We start from the raw sequence: 20311 nt of genomic DNA on the forward strand, positions 1-20311 counted from the left end.
TAAAAAGTACGTTGTCATATAGAACATATACAGAAATGCAATCAAAGCAAATGTGAAGCTTTGAAACACATTTTTACAAGGCGAACATGCCATAGGGCCACCCCCAGACCAAGAGCTGGAGCAGATGAGGGCCCCAGAAGCCCGTTCCTCTCCTCTCTGTTACTCGCCCCCTGCCCACCCCCTATCCTAACTTCAAACCCTGCAGATAAACAGACAAGTGGAATTTTCTTTGCTTGCCTGGATGGTCTTTTCAAGGATGAATGCCCTCTGCCAGCTCTCAGCTAATCAGTTTACCCCAAAGTATGCAAACACAATTCGCTGTTCCCCGACCCAGAAAGCTTATCGTTGCCTTTGTTTCCTGACTCAGCCCATCACCTGTCCGCTTAGATGTGAGCAAAGGATACGCGAAGTCACTGAACAGTAAGCCAAGGGATGCAGGCCTCTGAGTGTGTGTGTGTTTTTTTTCTTCTGACAAATAACTGCTCCCAGATGGCTTAAGAAATGAGATCACATATTCAATGTAGTAGTAAAGGCTCTAAAACATGATTACTTTTTAAACCATAATGATGAATAATTCTTAATGAATCTAGTGATCTAGAGTTCTGATGTTTCTTTAAAATTCCCAAGCATTTCAGGAAATTTAATTCATTTCTTATGTAATAGGAATCAATAAAACATTCCCTTATTTCCACTGCTACCAGACATTGTTAAGCATGAATTGTTAAATTCCTTTAAGTATCATAATTGGTTACATAAAAATGGTCTGGTTTAACAGGGATCTATGCTCAGTGTCAGGGTTTTTTGGGATTGTGCTAGAGAGGAACAGAGCATCAGCAGGACATCCACATTTGTGGCAGACACTGCTGGGTTCATAGTTCTGTATCACTTTAAGAAAAGAGCCATGTGAATGAAGCCAAGGTGGGATCCTTAGCAGGGGTCCCCAAACTTTTTGGCACCAGGGACCAGTTTCTTGGAAGACCATTTTTTCATGCACTGGGGCCTGGGGGACGATTGAAGTGCATTACATTCCTCGTGCACTTTATTTCCATTATTATTGCATCAGCTCCACCTCAGAGCATCAGGCATTAGATCCCGGGGGATGGGGACCCCTGCTATATTGGAGCAGTGAGGAACTCTAACAGCTCTATCAAATAATTGAGTTTTTCCCCTCTTCCTCCAGGCCTGAAGGGATCTTTCTACAAACTCTATGTTGATTAGGGTACTCCTGAGGGGACGAAAAATATTATGAGGGGCCTTTGACTGCTTGTACTACTTGCTATTCTACAAACTTCATCTTTCACTGGAGAATGATCCATGTTTTTATTACCAACAGGATTTCTCAAATTTCTCTCAAGTCCCCACAGAAATACTGCAAAAGCCCTGAATAAAGGCAAGAGAGGCAAAAATTATTCTCCAAATCAATTTATATGATTCATCAAAACCAATTCCTTGAAATACATATAAACAGAAAACAGTGCTACCTCTATCATTTACACAAAATCTTCTTTCTTACCAATACAAAAGTGTTACCATTTACTCTATCCTTAATGAAAAAAATGTATGCTTTCTCAGGTCCTAGTCCAATAAAGAATCTCCCGTGTCAGCATTACTTTCCGTAAGATAAATATCCTCAGAGCTTTGGGATACATCCGAGATGTGGATCACAAATTTCTGTCCATCTGTCAGGGTTATGAGGGTCTCTTGTCCCAGAGGAAGGTTGACTTTGATGGTGCTTTCCGTGGCTTTATCCTCCAACAATACCTGGATGAGCTGTTGTGGGGTGGGTGGGGCAGGGAAGCGGAGTTTAGAAGAAAAGATGAAAAGAGAAAGTTACGCTTTTCCGTTTCAGGACCCACCATTTGAATTCTGCTAGCACAGGCTCATCTCACCCTGGACCTAGTGCAGGGGACCCCGACTTCCCAGGGGAGCACGCAGGGACTGCTGAAGACTTTGTGGAAGGAATCTCAAACCCAGGATGGCACAAGAGAGGGTGTTGGGGGCTGGCGCAAGAGTGGGATGGGTGGCTCCCTTGAGGAAAAGGACGGGGGCACTGCAGGTGTTTGAGGCCAGAGAGGGACGACGCTGCCATTAAAGGCACAGGGGAGGGCTTCCCTGACAGTCCAGGGGTGCAGATCCTGTGCGTCCAACGCAGGAGGTGTGGGTGCGATCCCTGGTTGGGGAACTAGGATCCTTCATGCCATGAAGCTCGGCCAAAAACTTAAAACTTAAAACAGACGCAGAGAGCCTGGATCAGTTGTGAAAGTCAGGAGGGAGCCTGTGAAGTGCCCACGGGTCACCTCGCAGCTGTAACGCTCGTCACCTTGGCTGCTTTCCAGATGGATACTGACCCTATGAGCCGACACAGTTGGCTCAAGTTCCCACACAGACCCTCCCTCCACCACTGGTCAAACAGACCAGTATATAAAGGAGGAAGTCTGTGAAGACTCTCATGGGTTACATTAATACTCGGCTGCTGCTGCTGCTAAGCTGCTTCAGTCATGTCCGACACTGTGTGACCCCATGGACTGCAGCCTACGAGGCTCCTCCATCCATGGGATATTCCAGGCAAGAGTACTGGAGTGGGGTGCCATTGCCTTCTCTGTACATTAACACTCTATAAGGTAGTAATTGACATGAGACATTCACAGACTCTGATGTTGGCTCTCAGATAGTCATCAAGTTGCCTGAGCAAACCTTCCTATCAGACTAACAAGGATAATATGCCACCCTCAGCTCCAAGGATATTCGAAAGATGGGCAAATCCTCGGATATGATTACTTTCAAACTGACAGAGATGTATTTTCTTGGTGTGATTTCTTCAACAGTGCCCCCTCCATCTCCATAAGCTAGCATATTTTGACAAAGATGTGCAGAAGGTGACTTTGAATGCAAGGTTAATCAAAGTACATATCTCACCCATCCTCCATAAATTCAATGATAACCATTACCAACCAAGGAAAAGATGTTTTTCTTCTGTCTCTCAAAATAAAAAAACAAACAAACAAAACCCAAATACCACCTGTCTTCATCTTTACCTTTTGGCTGAAGTCACTTATTTTTAAATATTTTTGCCTTGCTTTCATGCTTGAGTATATGACCTAAACTGAACACTGTGTGTGTGTGTGCGTGTGTGTGCGCACGCACACACATGCTCAGCTGTGTCTGACTTTGCAACTCCACGGACTGGAGCCCACCAGACTCCTCTGTCCATGGGTTTCCCAGGCAAGAATACTGGAACTGGTTGCCAGGTTAAGGAGAATGGCCTTTATTTAATATCAGTATAATTTTTCCTTTATTCTTAAGACATGCCTTGGCATCTTACTATTTTGAGCATCGGGAGAATGGACAAGAGCGACAGATGGAAGCGGCGGTGGGGACTGCTGACTTGAGTTGCTGCTGTAGATGCAGGGACTGAGCTGAACTGTCCAGGGGGGTCAGCCCCAGGGGTGCAGCTGAACAGGTGTTAGCTCGTGGCAGATGAAAGCAGATGGGACCCTGAGCGTGTGCTTTTTTGTTGAGGACAAGTGCACAGGCTGACTAGTGAGTGCAATGGAAATTAGGCGAGCCTAACTTTTCAGTGTTGGAGTGTTTAAGTCATTATAGCTAAATTGGCAGGCTCGCGCGAGCACAAGCAGGCTTAATTAATCTCTAATGCATATTACCTTGGGTTATCTGACATTGATCTGCTTGTATTGCTTTATTATGTTGTTCAATTATTTAACGTCCTCTCTACTGCTGCCACCAATTAAATATAGGTGGAATGAACCACTGCAATAAACTTCAGAGTGACTAGGGGATTGGGTAGAGAATGTTCTGTAAAGGTGTTCAGATTAGGAGGTTTTGTTGGAGAAATAATAACAAGGACTAGGATTATGGGTACTTTTTATGCTTCTAAGAATTTTACAAATAATTAACGTATTTATACCTCATTATAGCCTATGGAATTAGACGTCTTTATTTCCATTTTGTAGAAGAGGAAGCTGAGCAGACAAATAAAGCAACTTGCCCAACATTCTCAGCTCCTCTGTCCAGGGGATTTCCCAGACAAGGATACTGGAGTGGGTTGCCATCTCCTTCTCCAGGGCATCTTCCCGACCCAGGGATCAAACCCATGTCTCCTGCACTGGCAGGGGGACACTGGCAGGGCTCAGTTTACCACTGAGCCACCCAGGAAACCCGCTTAAGTGGAAGACGTGGGATTTGAACCCAAAAAGTTATGTACCAGAACTGCTCACAGTGGGCTACAGATATTTTCCCAAATCATCAGACTTGAACGTCCAGCTCAGACACGCATCCTGTTGGGGCTCCCAAGCGACTAGGGTAAGCCCCCCGACAGGTCCTGTCACCCAGGACAGGGTGTGTTCTCCAGAGGGTCAGGAGCCAGGAGAGGGTTCTCTAGGGCACAGTCTGGCCAACCTGTCCCTTCTCCAGACTGAGCTGGGCCTTCTCTCTGCCCATGGCCCTGAATCACCAGCTCAATGAGTGCAGCCTGAACCGCCTCCATCTGCTCCTTCTCTCAGTGGCCCAGCGCTCCTCCCACCTCACCAGTCCTGATTGGGGGCCAGTCTTTTCCCGTTTCCCGGTCTCCTCTGTCTTGTTGGCTTCATATACACACTCCCAGGGGAGATGAGTTTCTTATTTACAGACTCACATTAGAGTCTCTAGCACCGAGAGCACGGAAGCACCAGGTGTTGAATTTACTGTCTCGAGGTCAGCAAATGAACGCCTGATGGAGACAGAGGGCTGGTGACTGTGAGAATTGGCTCTTTGGCTCCTGTTTCATTTGTCTAGGCTGGTGGGTGTCTCGTCCAGTCCAGCTCAGTAACAGTCTGCCGAGGTTCTGTATGCTTGGAATGGGGAAGGGCTGCAGGGCATGGATGGGTGTCCCAGGTGGCGCGAGTAGTAAAGAACGCACCTGCCAATGCAGGAGACACGAGTTTGATCCCTGGGTCAGGAAGATCCCCTGGAGAAGGAAATGGCAATGGACTCCAGTATTCTTGCCTGGAGAATCCCACGGACAGAGGAGCCTGGCGGGCTACAGTCTATGAGGTCACAAAGAGCTGGACATGACCGAAGCGACTTAGCATGCACGCAGGGTACAGACAGTTCCAGCTGTGACTCAGCCACGTGGCTTTGACCACGTTTCATCCAGGTTGAGGTCACATTTCTGCCTTCAGTGGTCTCCTAAGCAGACTCCTCATCTACTCAGAAGGGGAACTTGTGGATGTGAAAAGAATGCCAGGTAAAGAGGCCAAGCTTCCAAACATGTGTGCAGGAGTTTTAGAAATTACTACTGACAGTTGTTGTCAGGGTTTTTTCCCCCAACCAGCCCACTCCCCTGCCTCGCATCTAGCTGAACTTCCTGCTCAATCTGCCTCCCCTCCCTGGCACTCAAGACCCCATCTCAGATCTCTGCATCCTACGTCCTAGTCTTCTGGGGGCCTGGACCATCCTCCTCCCATCTAGCACTGTAGGAGAAGAATGATGAGATCAAGCAGGCCAGGGTGTCAGCCTCCGTTCTGCAGTTTACTTGCTGTGTGACTCGGGGCCTCCGCTTAGCTTTTCTGAGCCTCTGTCTCCTCATCCATGGCATGAAAATGATAAGAACAAATACTGTGCAGGGTTGTATGGCTTTGAGACAATATATATCAAGTGTGCACAGTATATTCGATAAGTAACCATTCTTACTTTCATTATTTTTTTAATATGTATTTATTTTTTTTTTACTTGGCTGCCCCAGGTCTTAGCTGCAGCACGCGGGATCTAGTTCCCTGACCAGGGATCGAACCCCTGCGTCCTGCATTGGGAGTATGGAGTCTTAGCCCCTGGACCACCAGAGAAATTGCCTTACTTTTCATTATTTTAATTTTTTGGCCATGCTGCAAGGCTTTCAGAATCCTAATTTCCCAACCAGGAATCAAACCTCAGGCCCTGGGACTGAAACCGCAGAGTCCTACCCACTGGACTACCAGAGAATTCCTGCAATCCTTATTTTTGTATCTTTCAAGATGGACCCCAATTCTATCCTTTCAAAAAATCCTTTGTACTCAGACTGTGCAGTGTTTCCTTTCTTTAAACGCTGCCAGAGGCCTTTTCAGGGCATGTCACTCCTCTTAGCTGTAGTGATCTGCTGCTCATTGAGTCTGTTCATGCCAGGCAGGCTCTGGGAGGGCCAGGGGAGAGCAGTCCCCATATTCCACAGCTCTCATCAGACCAGGCACGTTTTGGAGCTGAGCGGTGGTCAACAGACACATTGGCAAAATCGCTTATAGCAGAGATGAATCTAGAATCCTGTGTCCTTGTTTGGACAATGTATAACCCCCTCTATGGGTTTCTTAGGGCTTCCCTGGTGGCTCAGATGGTAAAGAATCTGCGTGCAGTGTGGGAGACCTGGGTTTGATCCCTGGGTTGGGAAGATCCCCTGGAGTAGGGAATGACAACCCACTGCAGGATTCTTGCCTGAAGAATCCCATGGACAGGGGAGCCTGATGGGCTACAGTCCATGGGACTGCAAAGAGTCAGGCACAACTGAGTGACTATGCACAGCACGTGGGTTTCCTAGCCCCCTGGGTTCTCACTTCCCTGAGAACACCGGTGGATGGAAGGCCGGGCCACGGTGTACATACCTTGTTGCCCGTGACGGTGTCTACCAGGAAGCCAGGCACCCTGACCACCACACTGCTCCCCGCCGTGGCACCGGGGCTCTGGCCCTTGCATCTGAGCATCACCCGGGGGGGATCCGCACTCAGGCTTTCATGCTCCTGAGCTGGGGGGCAGTCTGGAGGGTGGTGGGGCTCATGGTCTGGCTGGACAGGAGACTGGTCATCTGGCAGTATCTCCTTGAGACTTCCCACGTTGTCCTCCTCCTCTTCCTCCTCAATGCACGACTGAAGTATGTGAATCACATATTCCGAAAGCAGCAAGTGAAACAGGTGCCAGGAGCCTACATTGAAATAACAACCCCCAGTGAATAAGCAGACAGACAGATGGACAGGTAAACGGATCCCGGTGGAACGAACAGCTTTTCCAGGGCTCTCAGCTCCTGTGCACTAGAGCCTCAGTCCTCCTGGCAAAGCCTGAGTCCCTGCAGCGTCCATCACCCTCACAGCATCCCACACCCAGAGGACCCCAGAAGGTGGCTTTAGCACAAGGTGCTCAGTGAGCTGAGTTATGACAGGGAACATCAACACAGCTGCTGTGACATGGGAGGAGGGCCAGCCTGCAGAGAAACGGGTGCCCTTCCTGGAGGTGGAGAGAGAGCCCCTCGACCGCCCACTACCTGGCTACATCTCCTGGGGGGGAAACGGGTGAGGGGCGCAGGGGCTGTCCTCAGGGAGCTGGTGGGCAAGGGCCAGCTGAGTGCTCTGAATTCCAAGGCCTCTGGCTCCAGAAAACAAAAGGATAATTAACGTTCAGTTAAGAAAAAGGGTGGGAGGAGATCTAGCTTAGAACAGTTCTTAAAAGACAATTTTTTAAATTAATCTTTAAAAATCGTTTTTTTTTATTTTAAATTTACTTATTTTTTAACTGAGGGAGAATTGCTTTACAGAATTGCGTTGGTTTCTGCCACATATCAAAAGGTAATTTTTTAATGAAGATAAACCGTGATTCTCACACAGATGTAGAATGGACGCATTTCAAAGATTTTATGGGACTCAATTCATGAGAGAAATAGCAAGCTGCTGCAACTGATTATAGCACTGGGAGCTCAGCTCGGTGCTCTGTGATGACTTACAGGGGAGGGATGGGGCAGTGGGAGGGAGGCCCAAGAGGAGGGGATGTATGTATACATACAGCCGATTCATGTTGTTGTACGGCAGAAACCGCCAGTATAATTGTAATTATATGCCAATAAAAAATTAATTTAAAAAAGAGAGAATTCAAAGGACTAAGCATACACAGACAGTAAAGCATGCCGCTGACATTAATTTACAAAGAGATGCCACACGGCTGTCCTCAGCTGCACCCACCTGACACACGACAGTTTGCATTTCTGGGCAGGAGAATCATATTACCTGTTTGATACGATTTACAAGACTTGTAAAATAACTCAGACCATGAACGATGGCACCAACCCCAGAAGGGCGTGTGGACCCTTTCTGTGCAATTCAAAGCTCTGCACAAGGTCCACTCTTTTCTGCTAGGTCTTGGGTGAGAGAGCCTGGTTCTGTGACATGACATGGTCTGGAATAAGTCTGACCCCAAAACAACTCTTCACTTGTTTGACTTTGTGAAACCGCGGTCCGTGTGCAGAGAAAGAATGGGTGGTGTGAGTACTCTGACTTCATATGAAGGTCCAAGAAGGTGGAGGGCGCCCGCTCTATGAGTTATCAAAGGATGCTGCAGCTTCCAAGCCATCCCATTACAGCCCCCGACAGCAAGCCCTGGGGGAACTCGGGATGGAGGCAGGGTGTCCTCGGGATGGAGGCAGGGTGTCCACCCCGCGTCTAGTAATCAGCTGCTGCAGCCGTCCCAGCAGCACCCCCCGAGGAGACTCAGGGTGAGAAAACACTGGATACTGGCCCTGGAGAGCCGAGAAGCATATCAAAGGAATGATTTCAGTGAGCCCAGACTCTTGCATCCTCCCATGGACAGAAGAGCACTAAATTCCTTAGGTCTTCCCTGGTGGCTCAGATGGTAAAGAACCTGCCTGCAATACAGGAGACCCAGCTTCCATTTCTAGCTTGGGAAGATCCCCTGGAAGAGGGCATGGCAACCCACTCCAGTATTCTTGCCTGGAAAATCCCATGGACCTGGGAGCCTGGCGGGTTACAGTCCACGGGGTCTCAAAGAGTCGGGCATGACTGAGGGACTAATATACACACACACACACACACATTCCTTAAGTTGAGATGTCAGGTTTTCTTTAATTAAAAGCAATCTTTTGATGTTCCGCTACTTGGTCTTTGTTGCAAAAAACTCATGTACATCCTGGCTCCGCCCCTCACCTCTTCAGTCCCTCAGAGGTACCTGAGATGCTGTGTCCTAGGCTTACGTCCTCAGTTTTGTCCATTAAATAAAGCATTACTCTTAACTTTCAGCTTGTGCATTTTTTTCAGTCGGCAGTACAAACTGCTGAAAGGGTTGGTTTTCCTTTTGAGGTTGTGCCTGAACTCTGCCCTGGAAGAGCACCAACATTAAGCCTGTTGTCCTGACCTTCATGGGCAGAGCCTCATGATGAACGGGTGTCACCTGTGTGGCTGCTTACAGCCGAAACCCTCCAAAGAGACCCAGAGTTTGCAGAATGGTCTAGAATAGGGCTTGTCTGCTCTTTGTCCGCTCTTCCTGATCCCCGTACCCGATGCAAGGGCCTCTGGCAGCCCTGGGGCAGGGGTTCCTCACCCTGACTGGTGTGCGCGCGCGTGTGCTGGAGGCTCTGTCTGTCTGTCCATGGCTGTGTGTCCAGTGTCCAGGAAGGAGCCTGGGACTTTGCAGGATGCACAGGTACCTGCTGAAGCGAGGGATCCCCCCACGGGGCTGCAGGCCTCGGGGCTGACTGTCCCCCCCACGGGGCTGCGGGCCTCGGGGCTGACTGTCCCCCCGCGACTCTCCTGTCCCGTGTGTCAGCACCACAGCTGTGACAGGTGAGGCCTCCCCAGCACAGGAAGGCCACCCATTTGACAAGAAAGCTTGCAAGACAGACTCTGCTTTATTCTTCCATCTGCACACAGTGGCGTCAGTCATTCAGTCGTGTCCAACTCTTTGTAACACCAGGCTCCTCTGTCCATGGGATTCTCCAGGCAAGAATACTGGAGTGGGTTGCCACGCCCTCCCCCAGGGGATCTTCCTGACACACGGATCGAATCCACAACTCCTGCATTGACAGGAGGATTGTTTACCACCAGGGCTACCTGCAAGGGCTAGTCCTTTGTTCTTATTTTTGATTGTTTACTGATTATTTTCATGGACAGGAGAGTGAGGCAGGGTTCAGCCATTTGATGAATCATTGTTCGGTGTTATTATAAAAAGATTAGCATGGTTTTGTGTGATTCTCTGTGTCCGCGTTGTATTTTACATAGAAAGGCGAGAAGACGGGGAGTGGGGTTCATGTAGCCATATGGAAAGCACTTAGCTGTAACCACACCTGTGGCAGGTAGACTACACAGCACTGCGTTCTTAGACTTACCAAAGCTGTCTCTATGATAGAGGGTCATGGCTTTGCTCACTGCTGTGAGGAGGAAATTCCACCTCAGCTGGAAGCTGGCGGCCAGTTGGAGAAACTCCTCTTTGCTTCTGCTTGGCTGTTACATTTTAGGGAGAAAAAAAAAATGCTGGGGTTTATGATAAAAATTGAGGCGAGCATGTTGTCAAAGTCGCCCACGGTGGGTGTAGACACTGACGTGGCCAAAGTGGGAGAGGAGGCGGGAAGGGCAGGGTGGGAGGCCCAGGCCTGGTCTCTCGCCATCCCTTGTTGGGGGTGATTCCTGGCAAGACCTTTTGAAGTGCAGGGAGAGAAGGCAGGAGGTGGGAGAGGGGCCTACTTCTTTTTTTAATCCCCATAATTTTTAAAAAAGAGGTCACTTGTGAGGACCCCTTCAGGGTGAACCCTGCAGGGCAGTCCCGCTGAGGCCCCCTTGGCAGTTGCCATCGGGGACATCGGGGGCTAATTTATACTTGGCAAATCTGATGCTGTGATAAAGGGGCCCAGAATCCCACAGTGATGGGAGGAAGGGGGCCGACTTTGGAAACAAGCTGGCTGCTGCACTGGGTGAATTATCGAGGTCCGGAAGGTCCACCTGTGTGGTCATCCGATGGCCTGAGCGGCACTAAACTGGGTGCTGGGGGATGCTGTATGTGCAGACCAAGGAACTCCCCCGCGAGACTGACAGCAGCCTTGGGTTGCGCTTCTGGTGAATTACAAACTGACAGAGCCGCAGGAGCTCCCCCGCACAGGCTGGGGTGAACCCCCTGAACCTCCCCTGCGTGGGGACCACCCACAGCCTCAACCACAGCCTCCAAGGAAGAGTTGCAGCGACTGGCCAGGAATAAAGAGGTGCCTTTCCATCTCTGCTTATCTTCAGCCCCCACCAAGAACCCCCAAAGGACCACTCGGGGCTCTGGGTGGGTGTGGACCTGTAACCAAGCAAGACCCTATGGGGGGTCCTCCCTGGGACAGACATTCCCCACCCCCATATCCTCTACTGGGGCTCCTCGCTGAAGTACCCAGATGATAGCATCTTCTGTATTTTTCCTGAGTTTTTCCAATGTAAACATCACCAACAAGTGGAAGAAACTAACTGCTTAATGATCAGGAGCACACAGCCCGCAGGCCTTCCAGTGTCTAAGGATCAGTAACGTTAACTGCCCTGTTATCTCAACATCAACAAATCCGAGAACTGTGCAAAGCTAATCACACACCCCGAGACCCTCCCCGACCTGGCCCTTGAAAATGCTTTGCTGAAAGCCTCTGGGGAGTTTTGAGCATAAGCCCCTTGTTCTCCTTGCATGGCCCTGCAATAAACCTTTCTCTTCTCCAACCTCTGACCTTCCAGTTTGTTCGGCTTCTCAGTGCATCCTGAACATGAACCTGGGTTTGGTAACAGACTCCCCTTCACAGGGGCATCCTCTCCCCATGCCTCTAGACCTCCTGGATAGGGGGGCTCTTGGGAGGACCCCTGCTGGGGTTCAGCACACACAAAGATGCCCCTAAACCACCCAGAGAAGGCACAGTGGGCGATCTCAGCCCAATCCCCGAGCTTTCCTCCTCTTGCCAGTAGCATGACGCCTTGGGTTCCCACGTTTAGAAATTACTCTTGGGCCCAAACTGCACGAGAACTGGGGGAACCAAATGAAACACAACACAGCTGAGCGTCTCCCTGTGTTCCAGATGCTAACAACTTGAGATGATTAGTCATCTTGGACATGCCTGAGGCTTCACATTTTAACAGTCTGAGTATTTTATTGACAGTAGTCTTTTTTTTTCATCAGACAAGCTGTTTTAGAAAAACAACCCCATCAAATGCAGGCAGACACAAAACCACCGCTTTCCTGAGATGTCTCATTCATGAGTGCTGTGGGGGTGAGGGTGGACACACCATGTCACATGGGCTCGGACGCAGGATGGGCCTGTGCTGCTGCGGGGCAGGACTGGTACCCGTGGTCTCAGTGGGCTCGGCTAAGGTACAGCTAGGCTGCGTGAGTGCCCGAAACAAGGACCAGAGGACAGAGAGCTTCACCCTACTGAACAAATCGGAGACTCCACAGCTATGCAACTGTGCACGTGACCTCTGGCACAAGTGAACTTTGCCAAGGACCAAGGAGGAGAAATCAAAACCACGTGGCAGGGCTTCCCTGATGGCTCAGTGGTAAAGAACCCACCTGCCAACCTAGACGCTGGTTCGATCCCTGATCTGGGAAGACCCACGTGCTGTGGAGCAGCTAAGCCCATGTGCCACAACTACTGAGCTGGAGTTCTAGAGTCTGGGAGCCATAACTACTGAGCCCACATGCTGCAAGTGAAGCCTGTGCACCCCAGAGCAAGTGCTCTGCCACAAGAGAAGCCACCGCCACTCGAGAGTCAGCCCCACTCACTGCAGCTAGAGAGAAGCCCACGGAGCAAGAAGACCCAGCCAAAATTTAACAGATAAATAAAATGATAAAAAAAACCACACAGAATCTGAAAAGATTATTTCTAAGAAGCAAAGAATGAGAATCGACACCTGCCAAGGCTTAGAACCCAGCTGTCAAGCTCCTCCCTGGGCTTTCCGGGGGAGGGAGGGATTGGGAAGACCTGTTGTTGAAGACTGCTGGAGAAAACGCCAGTCACATTCTGGTTCCAGGCCCTCCAGGGCTCTCTGCTACAGAGATGTCTCCCCTCTTCCCTAGACTGGTCCCCTGCTTTCCCTATGCCCACTCCGCTCCTGCCGACCTCTCTCAGGAATGCTGCCTCCCTTTCTCAGCTTAATTTACTCTTACCTGCCCTTCACCTCCCAGTCAAGCCCATTCCCAGATGCCTTAGCTTTCAAAGGGTGGTGTCTTCATGGGCAGAAGGCGTTTGGGGTCCACTGGGGCCTGGTGCTGGGGTTCCCCCAGTAGCATCATCAGCTCCAACAGGGTGACTGGAAGCAGCCTTTGGCAGGAGGTGCTCTCTGGAGGAGGCCCCTTCCATTCTGTCATTAACCTCAAACCAGGCACCACCGCCCACCACCTCCCGGCTCTGCCCTGCGCATTTCCTGCCCAAGCACACCTTGCAGACCTTCTGATCATGCAATGGTTAAAGAAGTAGAAATGAAGAGTAAGAATCAACAGATGACCAGATCTCTTTCCCAGCTTCCCCTTCAGTAATCTCCTGAACAAAGTGTGTGAACAAAAGAGCATCTAAAGAGAAGGAAATGGTGCCAACTCCAGTAGTCTTGCCTGGAGAACCACACGGATAGAGGAGGCTGGCAGCCTACAGTCTATGCGGCTGCAAAAAGTCGGACACAACTGAAGCACACATGCACACATGACAAAAAAAGTAAAAAGAGAGAGAGATCACAAGGAGCGGACGAGCCTGGACACAAGCCTGCATGCAGTGGAGGACGGCGAGGACCCTTTCCTCCTCTTCTCAGTGATTAACTGAGATCACTTCCCTGTTTCCCTTTAAAGATGTTCAGGGCCAAGCAGAATCTCTAGAGGTAGTTTTGGGGACATTGAGTTTCATCATCTCTCCAGATTGCAAGCATTTTGATCAAAAGCAATTTTCTTCTCTACTGACATTTGCTTCACTCCAGTATTGATTTTTGAGCAGTGAGCAGCTGAACCTGATTCAGTAATGTGACTTTCTGATACCGGTGATGATGACAATCAAGCCAAAGGGTGTACTGAACCCAAGTGACATGTCTGTTAGAAGGCCCAAACCCACCCACATCCAAAACCAATCCATCCTGGCTTTCATGAACCGAAGCCCAACACTTTCCTGGGACTGTATGTAAAACCCCCATATGAGCACCGTTCTCCCTGAGAGATGGAGTATTTCCTGGCATATCAGTAAACAAGGACATCACGGTCATCAGTGATTCCAGCCCTCCAAAAGTGAACTCCTGAGCCCTAAGGGCACCGAGGAAGGAAAAGAATAGCTGCAATCTGGCACCCACAGGCTGCAGCCATTCCCTACGGTGAGTCCTGAGGATCTCTGGGTATGAAAATCACAGGATTCTGGCCCCAGATGGCTGAGATGCGTATGAAAGGAATGATTTCAGAGAGCCCCAACTCCTGCATCGTCCACACACAGAAAAGCACTAAATTGCTTAACTTGGGATATCTGGTTTTAATTCACAAAATGCTTTTGATGTTCAGACTACCTGCCCTTTCTTTGTTGCAAATTTCTATATAACCGGACTCTTCCCTCTGCCTCCTTGCAGTAGTTCTCTCGGGGTCATTTGAGACGCTGTCTCCCAGGCTTCAAGTCCTAAAAATTTCCACTGAATTAAACATAACTCTCAACTTTTAGGTTGTGACTTTATTTTTAAGTCAATATCCCTCAACGGACAAACCCATCTCCCTCCTAAACACTCCTGCTTGGTGTTCACACACTCACAAGGGCAAATGTGCTCACACTTACCTGCCTACACCCACCCACACACATGCTCACCCATGCACACATGTGCACTTGCAAGCAAACACACACAACACTTGTATGACGTACAAGCCTCCGAGATACCACTTCCCCATCCTGAAGTGCCATCCCCACCATGACACACTTTTGTCCAGAGCCCCAGAGAAAACCCTTTCCCTCTGCACCAGGTCCTGAGCACTCAGTGCTATAATGTAGCTAGAATGACCAACACTTGCTTCTTTTGTTTAAAAAAAATATATATGTTTTTGTACCTGGAAGACAAATTCTTGGAGATTTGAAGAGAGACAATTCATGAATACACTGAGATCTGTTGATGTCCCCAGCAAAGAAATTAAACTGCTCAAACCTATCAACAGACAAAACAAACCAAAAGATGGTGAGCCATGCGGCAGAATTTCCCAGTAGGTATTTGTATACCAGGTAACCTAGGGGACCGCATCCTCACAGCGGTTCAAAGGCATCCCCTGGGGCCTCACACTCATTGTGAGCACAAAGGCTGCCTTCTTGGGTGGGGTGTGTCACCCCAGGTCGTCTGGTTCAGAGCTCTGTGCTTTTGCCTTCCAGTGACCCCCTCTGCTCCTTGTTGAAAGGGGAAGAAAGATTTTGAAATCATAACTACACCTTGTAATTACGCAGAACCTGGCTCCAAGTGAGCTCACTGCATGATACAGACATGACCTCACCCATCCCCGCTGTTTTTATAAAGGGGATGAAGGACATCAAAGCCGCTGAGGGATGTTAGGTGCCTTGCCGGGGGCTGTGGACTCTGTCAGCACAGACCTGAGGGGTGGAGGCTGGGAAGTGATGGGGGGACCGGGGCCCCCCACCTGTGCAGGCAGCAGTGGGGGAGAGAGGGCGTAAGGACAGCCTTTGGTCCCCCCAGCTGAGTGCCACCACACACCAGGAAGATTTGGAAAACCCAGTGGACTGCCTCGGCCCTGGCAGAGGCACCACCAGGCTCCATCCGGAAGTATCTCCAGGCACACCTTGAGCATTCACCTGTCAGGCGACATGCTGTCTCCCTGCCAGACCTGTGCCCCCTTGGAGAGACACACAAGGAGGCCATCAGGAGCCCGGGAGCCCCTGGAAGGCTGGCAGGCACTTGGGGGAGAGGCCTCATGCCTCCTGGGTCTCTCTGAGCTTGGGCTGAGGGTGAGAGCAAGATTTGGGGAGTCACCTGGGATGTCTAGAGGAGTCAGTGGCCTGGAAGGGGGGTTTCCGTAGCCCTGAGGTCTACTGGGTTCAGATGCTGGTTTGGTTGGAGGGGAGTCTCCTGGGGGAGGATCTGGGACTTGGGACAGCCGGGTAGTGGGGAACAGGGAAATCTTCAAGGGACAGATGAGTGGTAGGGGAGGGGCTACTTATCAAGGACTGTTGTTTAGTTGCTAGGTCACGTCCGACTCTTTGCAACCCCATGAACCGTAAGCCCGCCAGGCTCCTCTGTCCATAGGATTTCCCAGCCAAGAATACTGGAGTGGGTTGCCATTTCCTTCTCCAGGAGATATTCCTGACCCAGGAATTGAACCCGTGTCTCCTGCATTGGCAGATGGATTCTTTACCACTGAGCCACCAGGGAAGCCCCTAGTTAGTTCATCAGATTCATATACTGGGGATGGCCATGCCAGCCCCGATCATATACCAAACACTGCACAAAGCAGTGGCTGAAGGAGGATTACATTTCATCTCTGTGTTCTCTCCCAGGACATCGGCGCCGCTCAGGTCCCTGGGCAGGACTTTCTGGGAACTATCCAAAACGCCCTGATGGAAGATGGTGCATAGATCCGACTTCAGGACGCTGACCCTCCTGCTGTTTCTCAGCACCATCCTCATGGTCTGAAGACAAAGGGCACACACAACACTTACTGAAATCTCATCATCTTACTGTGGCCTGATGCCCCCCTCTCCAAATTACCATGATTGTGTAGTTATCAAAGAGAAAGAAAACTGGATTGGGGGTATTGCCCACTAAAATGGAATCCCAGCTGACAATGAAAATGTCTGAATTTCCCACATTCTATAACTGCCTTTCTGAAATGCAGCATTTAGAACACGTCTGCTTGGGGGCAGGTGGGTGCGGGGTCTCAGGGCCTGTGGCGCCTCCTCTCCCAGCTCCTTATCCTCTGTGCCCCCAGCAAGGAGCCTGAATGCTCCAGAGAGAGAACCAGTGGGTGACTCGGGGTCTACAAGGCAAGTGTGTTTCTGGAAAAGCAAAAGGTGGGTGGACTCTACAGGGTGGTCGAGGGGACTCAGAAGCCATGTCTTTTCTTCCCCTGGGAGCCCTGGGCAGTGAATTTGGCCTCCAATGTCCAAGGGGATGCTTCCCTGGTGGCTCAGCAGTAAAGAATCAGCCTGCAGATGCGGGAGACGTAGGAGATATGGGTTCAATCCCTGTGTCAGGAAGATCCCCTGGAGAGGCAAATGGAAACCCACTCCAGTATTCTTGCCTGGAGGATCGCATGGACAGAGGAGCCTGGCGGGCTACAGTCCATGCAGTCACAAGGAGTCGAACACGAATGAGCACGCACATGTACACCCAAGGGGACAATCCAATCCCTTCCACACTCAGGGTCTGCAGGACGGGAGGTGGGTCACCCGTATCCCAGCCCCAGCAGCAGGCGCTACAGTCATTTCAGTTTTATGGAGAGGAAACCGGCCCTTAGGTGCTAAGGGAGCTAAGTAAACCCCCCAGGGCAATACTGAAGGGCTGGCTCTGAGCAGGGCTGGCTCTGGAGCCTGAGGTGGCTGCTGCAGACGGGTCGGGATGGAGGCTGTGCTGCAAAGTCCTGGCCATCAGCCCTCGAGCACAGAAGGGGGAACCAGCTGGAGGAGCTGGGTCTGGGGGAGAAGTTCTGCGCCGGGACGATGGAGACTGTCAAAGGCGGGCCTGGCTGGATGCCTCCCTGGCCGGGGCTGCTTTAGGGCAGAGGACTGGTCCCAGGCTCTGTCCCCCTCTGCTGCCATGGGATTTCAGAACAGAGTCCAGAACCTTTTCTCTGGCCCCTCTCCTCCCCTCCTCTAACAGTGAAGCTGCGTGGTCACGAAAGACAGAGAAGGTCAGAGCCCAGAACCTGGTGACCCTAACACACACCTGGGTGGGTGGGGGGCCAGGACAGGGCCTGGGGCACACTCAGGAAACCTACCTTCGCCATGTTGGAAAGGTATGTCTTTCTTCTTAGCCTTTTGACAAACACAGTAACCTCTGTCAAGAACAATACAAATGGCCATTACTGATCCTATAACTTCAAGTTCACATGACTGACTGGGGGCGGGGGGAGGGAGCAGGCAGGGAGAGGAGGCGCACACAGGTGGTGCCCACAGCTGGCACACCTCTCTGCCTAGAATGGCACAGCTTCCGGCCTGCCCCACACAGCCAGGCCCCCAGTACCCTTGCCTCCCTTGCCTTTTCCCACATGGCTCTAGATCCTCCCGGGCAAGGTGACTAACCCCCTCCCCCGCCCAATGCTAGAAAAATGGTGTCAGCAGCATCTGCCTTGTGGGCTCTGTACAGGTGACCATTTTGCCCAGGAACTCTGAGTTCCTCCAGCTTCCACATCTTTGCATGCTCTCCTTGGGAAATGACCAGAAATGCGAAGATGAGAGAGGGGGATGCCCTCCTGGATGGACTCATTCACTCATTTTATTCATGTGTTCATTCATGGGGATACTCCCTCCAGCGCCTTCACGGCTGGAGGAAGGACAGGGACCTCCATTGTCCAGGGGCTCTGGCTAGGGACGGGTCACCAAGGCACAGTCTCCCACCAGCAGGGCAAGCACTCCCGGCAACATAAGCCATGGGGAGAAAGGAGCGAAGGCTTCTTGGGGTAGAAAGTGTCGGGAGCAGCTCCACCTGGAAGTGGATCTTCAGTCTGGGTCTTAACATGTAAGTAGGAGTTGGCCAGGCAAGGGGTTGGGGAAGGCCGATGGGGTGCAAACAGAAGCAGGAACAAGAGCTTCTTGGGCACAACCAGTCAGGAGTCTCTGGGGAGCGCCAGTGGGTGCTGGAGGTCCCTGGGGGCAGGTGGGCGGGGATGGGTCAGAGGTCAAGCAGTGAAGAAGCGTGGCCCACCCACACAACAGGGACATGGTGATCACACAACCTGGGCCTGTGAGTTTCCAAGTGGGTCAAAGAGGGATCAACACAGCCAGAGGTACTGGGGTGATGGGAGGGGAGGGCTGTGTGACCAAGGAGAGTGAGGTTGAAGGCAGAACCATCAGTGTGGAAGCTACTGAAGAGCCTGGGGCGGGGAAGGGATGAGAGCCGGAGGGCAGGATGAGAGCAGGTGGGGAAGGGGCCACGGAAAACTGGACCCCTGTCCTGGGCCCCCTTTCCAAGCACGCACCAGACCTCACGGTGCTCTCTGGGGGACCCTTCCTGGCACATTCCTGACTGGTGATCACACACCCTGGGCCTGTGAGTTTTCAAATGGGTCAAACAGGAATCAATGCAGCCAGGGGCGCTGGGGGTGCCAGGGGTTGAAGATAAGGCATGGCCCGTTTTGTGGGCCCTCGGGGGAGATGGCACACACAGGGTGCCAGGGAGGTGGACTTGCAGGGCGGAGGGGAATAGGTGGGGAGGGCTGGGTGCCGGGAGAGGCCTGAGCTGCCCAGGAAGGGTGGGGCTGGGCGGGGAGAGCTAGAGGCAATGATGGAGAACCTCACAAAGGCAGGAGCGGGAAACAAGGGTATTTCCAGGACCGTAAAAGACACTCTCCGTCCAGCGGGCGTGTGCTGGAGTTTATGAGGGCCACGGCGTCAGAGGGACACCAACAGTCAGCTTCAGGAAGGCCTGGAGCGGCCGCTGCAGGCTTGAGCAGACCAACAGCCTCCTGTGTTCACACTCCACGTGGGTGTGAATGTCCGGAGGCCTAGAGTGTGGGCAAGTTGGGCCTTGGGAGGAATTTCTAAGGAGGGAGCGATACTCTTGGAGCCTCGTGCGGCCTGAGCAGAGCACAGAGAGGCCAGGACCCTTGTTGGCCCTGCTTGGGTGGGCAGTGAGCCAAGGATGGTGGAGCTGGTTGGCCTCTCCCTTGCCTTTTCTACCTCCCTACCCCCTTGGCCCTGCTTGGGGAATAGGCAAGAGGGTGTGGATGGATCAACACACGCCTCCCTTATGGGCATTAAAGGAAAAGTTGAGAAAGCTGCAGCGGCCAGGACTTGTGGACTGCAGTTCAGTGCACGAAGGCAAAGTGACACCAGAGGGGAGAGGGGTCTTCCCTGGCAGTCCAGTGGTTAAGACTTCATGCTTCCATTGCAGGGGGTGTGGGTTTGATTCCTGGCTGGGGAACTAAGATCCTGTATGCCTCAGGCTGCAGTAAAGGGGAGATGACCTACCCCACGTGGAAAGTTAGATGCTGCACTTGCATTCACAGAATCCACATTCTCCATGGAAACCCACCTTTGAGTTTGGAGATCTGTAAGAGGGCTGGAAAGCCCTCCAGAGCAGAGACGAGCCACAGCTTGAATTTCTTACTAAACAACCGGACAGATTTCAAATACTGAATAGAAACATCTTCCAAAAAGTCATGGAGGAGAACGTCCTCAATTCCCTACAACAGAAGTGACAAGACACATGGCCGCCAGCCAGTGCGGGCAGCCTCCGGTCACAAGAGGCCAGGGGTCACGCGAGCCACATCCCGAGAGAGGGGCCCCCACCCAGCTAAGGACGCAGCCACCACGGAGTCTTGGCTGCTGCCCACTGGGCAGGACAGCAGGCTGCAGAGGCTGGAATCAGAACTCTTCCAAAGATTTCAAAAT

General features: G+C 51.3%; 1 protein-coding gene across 1 annotated transcript in view; it reads right to left on the minus strand.

The window, feature by feature from the left end:
* Positions 1-1263: 1263 nt before the first annotated feature.
* RFX8 (regulatory factor X8) overlaps positions 1264-20311 on the minus strand; it is a 51157-nt gene continuing 32109 nt past the window's right edge. The window contains exons 9-15 of the mRNA XM_044925678.2: positions 19953-20103; positions 17698-17756; positions 16234-16390; positions 14809-14903; positions 10127-10241; positions 6627-6943; positions 1264-1770 (exon numbers count right to left, since the gene is read on the minus strand). Coding sequence (XP_044781613.2) covers positions 1576-1770; positions 6627-6943; positions 10127-10241; positions 14809-14903; positions 16234-16390; positions 17698-17756; positions 19953-20103 — 1089 coding nt within the window. The 3' untranslated portion in view covers positions 1264-1575. The remainder of the gene's footprint in view (positions 1771-6626; positions 6944-10126; positions 10242-14808; positions 14904-16233; positions 16391-17697; positions 17757-19952; positions 20104-20311) is intronic.

Source organism: Bubalus bubalis, chromosome 12 (assembly GCF_019923935.1).
Source record: "Bubalus bubalis isolate 160015118507 breed Murrah chromosome 12, NDDB_SH_1, whole genome shotgun sequence".
NCBI classification, from domain to species: Eukaryota; Metazoa; Chordata; class Mammalia; order Artiodactyla; family Bovidae; genus Bubalus; species Bubalus bubalis.